Raw genomic sequence first — 5,206 nt, forward strand, 5'->3', positions numbered from 1 at the left:
TTAGCCAGACAGCTTCTATAGACTAAGTCCTATTTACAGTTTCACAAGATGGGGTCTAACATGGAGCTTGCGGCTGTGACTGAAGGAGCCTCAAGTAAGGAATCATTTACTGAGAGAGGTTCAATGATAGAAGGAGATTCAATGACTGAAGGAGATTCAGTGACGGGAGGATCAATATTTGAATTAGAGGGTGGCAAATGACTGTTGGGAATTGCAGAGATCCCTGAAGAACATTCAACTCCATTATTGGTGATGCTGGGCATAATATATGAATCATCATCAACTTCTGGGTGATCAGCGTTCGATTGATTGCGAAATGAAGCTTTAGGTTCACCAAAGTGAGATATTATCCATCTGTCTAACTCTTCTTCATCATCGGAAATAGGTTTAGAGTTAGCTGATTGAGATTCAGTATAAGTGACATGAATAGTTTCCTCAATGGTTTTTCTTCTTTTGTTGAATACTCTGCAGGCCATGGATGAAGAATATACAAGAAAGATTCCTTCATCAGATTCAGGATCGAATTTTTCAAGGTTATCTCTATTGTTTAATATGTAGTAGATATGTAGAAAGCTGAGAGTGGGCTTTCTACTATGAAAAAGTTCATAAACTGTTTTCTTAAATCTCTTAACAATTAACGATCGATTTTAAATAAAACATATAGTGTTTACAGCTTCAGCAATTAAAAGTTTTGAACCAAACCTTATTTGTTATTATGAATCATTGGACATCGGATTTTTTTTAAATTCATTGAGTGTACCTTCAAACACATGTGACTTTATGGATCATTGTCGATTCTCATAGAAAGAATCTAATTTTTGGAGGTATTATGTAGACAAGTATCTCCTTCTCTTAATAACTTGTATTTTCCTTTTATTTCTTTTTTGGATAAATTGATTCAAGTGATTTAAATATTACTCCAGTTTTAAAAGATAAAAGTCAATTAGCAAGCTGCCAAAATGATATGTTCATGGAACACCACTTTTATCAATGGAAAGATGTGATACCCACTCATTTCCATCCACCTACTTAAATTTAATATAAATCCTCCATTAACAACTTCTGCCAACACCAACCTCCATTTTAGCCAAGCTCTCAAGAACTTTGTCCCTCCATATACACACACACACACACTTCATCATCATCATTCTTTAATTCGCATTGCTTCATCCACAGACTGCTTACTTGCAATAATTAAAGATGACCACCAAACCTTTACTTTCCTTCACCTGCAAGAAACTCTTCACCAACCCATGCAAAAACTTCATACACCTTTTCAAGTTCAAACTCAGAAAACCAATCTTCAAAAGAAGTCGTCGATCTCGCAAATCAAAAACCACAACCACATCTTCTAACAGACACCACTTTTCTGGCTTAACATCACTTTTCAGGTCATCCAGAAAGACAAGAGACATGGATCGAGTCATGGAGCTCAAGAGCTTCTCGGAAGCTGGAAAAGAACCGTGCCCATCACCTCTTACCCCAGCATATATCAAGATGAGAAGAGTTGATGATATGGAAAACATGCAGGTCCAAGAAGACGAGGATGTGGCCGAACATGCTTGCCAGAGTTTCGAGAATTATTTGGTGAAAATGATAGCAGAAGAGGGGAAAATGAGAGATTTGGTTGATGTTGAGGAGCTACTTTACTGCTGGAAGAACCTCAAGAGTCCTCTGTTCATTAACCTGGTGTGTAGATTTTATGGCGAGCTTTGTCATGATCTTTTTCCTAGCAAAGTCGACGAGGACGACCATGATGAGGCTCGTAGCTTAATGTAATCAATTAAATTCGTTATTTTTTATCCCTGTGGGTCTTGTATGGTTAAGTATTACAGTAAATGAAACTATTGGCTACCACATTCTACAAATCTGAAACTAAAAAAATAACCTAATCTAGTTATTATTATTGGAATCTCATAAAATTTGTTTCCTTGATCGTTTATTTATATATATAAGTATATTTTCTTTTATATTTCTTGGAGTAACCTAAGTATAATAATGGGAGTAAATGTGATGGAGAGTTACACCCCTGGAAAAGTCACACCCTTAGAAAAGTCACACCCCTTGGGTTTATTTGTTTCTCATGTTAGTATCTTTCCCTCTAAAAATTTCCGCAACTCTCTAATAAATAGAGGGAACAAAACATACAAAATCTATCCATCAGATTATAGTAACAAAGAGAAGCAATCAACCATATGTCGTAACAAGGGACATACTTAAACGGATTGTCCAAAGTTTAAGGAATGGCTAGCGAAGAAAGGTAATACCTCTAATTTTATGATTTGTGAATCACTTAATGTTTATGTACCTTCTAATACATGGTGGATTGATTCCGGTTCCATGATACACATTTCAAATTCTTTACAAGGATTCTGTACAATAAGGAAGCCGGAAAGAAACCAACGGACGGCTAAAGTCGGAAATGGCTTGGATTTGGGAGTTGAAGCAGTTGGTACACTTACATTAGTACTAGAAGGTGGTTCGGCATTAGAATTGTATGAAACTCTATATGTACCAAGTATTACTAGAAACCTTATATCTGTTTCTAAACTAAATGACTATGGGTCCTATTTTACATTTGGTGATAATAAATGTATAATAAGGTTGTATTCGGATGTTGTTGGTTATGGTTGTCTAGAGGGAAACCTTTATAAATTATGTTTGTATAACCATTTTCCGGAATCGTTATTGTCTTTAAATGTTTAAGGAAGAATAAGAGAAAACGAGATTTAGAAACTTCATTAATGTTGTGGCATAAACGCTTGGGCTATATATCACGAGATAGAATGACAAGACTTATGAAAGATGAAGTTTTACCAAATCTTGATTTCTCGGATTTTGAAAAGTGTATTGAATGCATTAAGGGAAAAACAACCAAAGGGAATAAGAAAGGATCTACTAGAAGTACGGAATTGTTTGAGCTAGTCCATACTGATATTTGTGGTCCTTTTTTTGGCGGGATTTGGAGGTCAAAAATCGTTTATCACTTTTATTGACGATTATTGGCGTTATATGTACTTACTTTTTATCCATGAAAAATCCGATGCATTAGAGATGTTCAAGACCTCTAAGGTTGAAGTTGAAAATCAACTTGACCGGAAGATAAAGGTTGTAAGATCGGATAGAGGAGGTAATATTATGGCCGACATACTGATTTAGGTCAAAGTCCCAAATCCTTTTATGAATTTTGTAAAAGTAATGGGATAATAAATCAATACACCATGCCTGGTACTCCACAACAAAATGGTGTTACTGAAAGGAGAAACCGTACACTTATGGACATGGTGCGAAGTATGCTGGCAAATACAAGTCTCCCAGATTTTTTATGGACCAAGGCACTAAAGACAGCCGTCCACATACTCAACCGAGTCCTTTCCAAGTCTATTCCTAAAACACCATATGGAATATGGATAGGAAGGAAACCAAGTTTGAGATATATGAGAGTGTGGGGTTGTCCGGCTGTGGGGTTATACGATCAAGGGTTGTTCGGTTTAGTTATAAATTGATCAAAGGTTACCCGGTGTAATTGTAAATCGGACAAAGGTACTGTGTTATCCGGATAACCTGTCCTGATAGTTTATCCAGATAATCTTGGTATAAAATTTACAAGTGTTGGAATCTTTGGAATATTCACAAATTTATAATTATTGGGTTTAATATGTTAATGTGAAAAAGGGGTATTTTATATCTTTTAAAATAAAAAGATACGTTTCTACCAAGCATGGTGACATAAGTCTGTTTTGGTATGAAACTGGACTTTTGGGAAATGTTTCTACCAAGCGTGGTGACGTAAGTCTCTTTTGGTATGAAACATGTTTTAAGAGGTAGTTTCCCCAAACGTGGTGACATTTGTCTGTTCTGGCTTGGAACTGGGTGATGGCTACTTCCAGACGTGGTGACTTATGTCTGTTCTGGTAAGTAGCCCTGTTTCGATGGAGGAATAAGGGTGGCATATCAAGGAGAGGTGCACTTGGAATAAGGATGGCATTGTCATATGTGGATATTATTATAACTCTTATTATTATCACTAATTAGATATAGTAACTTTGAATCATCATTTCTTTGTGACTTGATGAATTAGAGCTATTATTCTTGTTAGAAATAATAAATTAGAAGTTATTGAGAAGAAGAAAATGGTTTGTCATAAGAGGCATTTATTGCCTAAACTTTCTATAAATATTGTAATACATACAGAAGAATTCTGATCTTTTTAACTAGAGAGGCTCTAGTCCTTTGAGTCAGAGGGGCTTTGGCCGTAGTATTAAAATTCCATTTTTGGAATATTGAATCTTTGAATAGGTGCATTTGCATCAAGAACTGATATTAATAAGTTGATCTTATTATTCATCATATTGAAAACTGTAATATTTGACTGAGATGCAAATATTTATGGATAAAGTTATTTTATCATACTTTGGTGTTTATCACCCTGCATATGCAAAGAAGGGATTTACTCGCTAGACCCATCTGGGCTAACCCTCATTTTCTGTTTTAAAAATATGCAATGCAGGAACTCTGGGGTCCAGGGATATTAAGCGGAAGGGGAAAATGTGATTATTTTCCTTACTTGATATATGCTTTTAAAGATCTGCATGAGATTGTTTATTTTGGAAGATACATTGTTAGGACCAAAATTGATCCTAATTATTATAAAAGTTTTATCAAGCAATCGGGGCCATGGATGGAAGATCTGAAGATGTTGTTTTGCTAAAACGACTAAGTCTGGAAGAAGACTAGAGCCTCTGGACTCTATGTCCTTTAGGACCAGAGCTCCTCTGGACGACCAGAGCCTCTGCTTGTACAGACTAGAGCCTCTGCACTCTAAATCCTTCAGGACTAGAGATCCTCTGGTTGGTCTATGCTCTGGACGACTATCTTCAGAATCTTGAAGGATGGTGCTGATCCCATTTTCGATAATGATTATTTCCTTGTTTATAGGATTTAGTTACCTTATTTATAGGATTCAATTATCATGTAAATATCGCCTATATAAGAAGTCATACAGGCATAGAATAGAAGTGAGATAAATGATCAACACTTTGTAACACACAGATTCAAACACATCACATGAGAGTCGATTAGGGTTTTTGAGAGAGTTTGTATTCAATAAAAAAAGCGGCGGCCAATTTATATTCATCTTCTTCTACAAATCTCCCATTTTATATTCCTGTTAAATTGTTCTACTGGCAGATCTGGGTTTATCAAT

At 35.7% G+C, this 5,206-nt stretch overlaps 1 protein-coding gene across 1 annotated transcript; it reads left to right on the forward strand.

Moving 5' to 3' along the window:
* The first annotated feature begins 1,126 nt into the window (after nucleotides 1-1,126).
* Nucleotides 1,127-1,868, forward strand: LOC112507952 (transcription repressor OFP17-like). Its single transcript, XM_025112710.1, has one exon. The coding sequence runs from the start codon at nucleotides 1,201-1,203 to the stop codon at nucleotides 1,777-1,779; it is 579 nt and encodes a 192-aa protein (XP_024968478.1). The 5' UTR covers nucleotides 1,127-1,200; the 3' UTR covers nucleotides 1,780-1,868.
* Nucleotides 1,869-5,206: the final 3,338 nt, after the last annotated feature.

The sequence above is a fragment of the Cynara cardunculus genome (genome assembly GCF_001531365.2).
Source record: "Cynara cardunculus var. scolymus isolate 2C chromosome LG 2, CcrdV1, whole genome shotgun sequence".
Taxonomy (NCBI): Eukaryota; Viridiplantae; Streptophyta; class Magnoliopsida; order Asterales; family Asteraceae; genus Cynara; species Cynara cardunculus.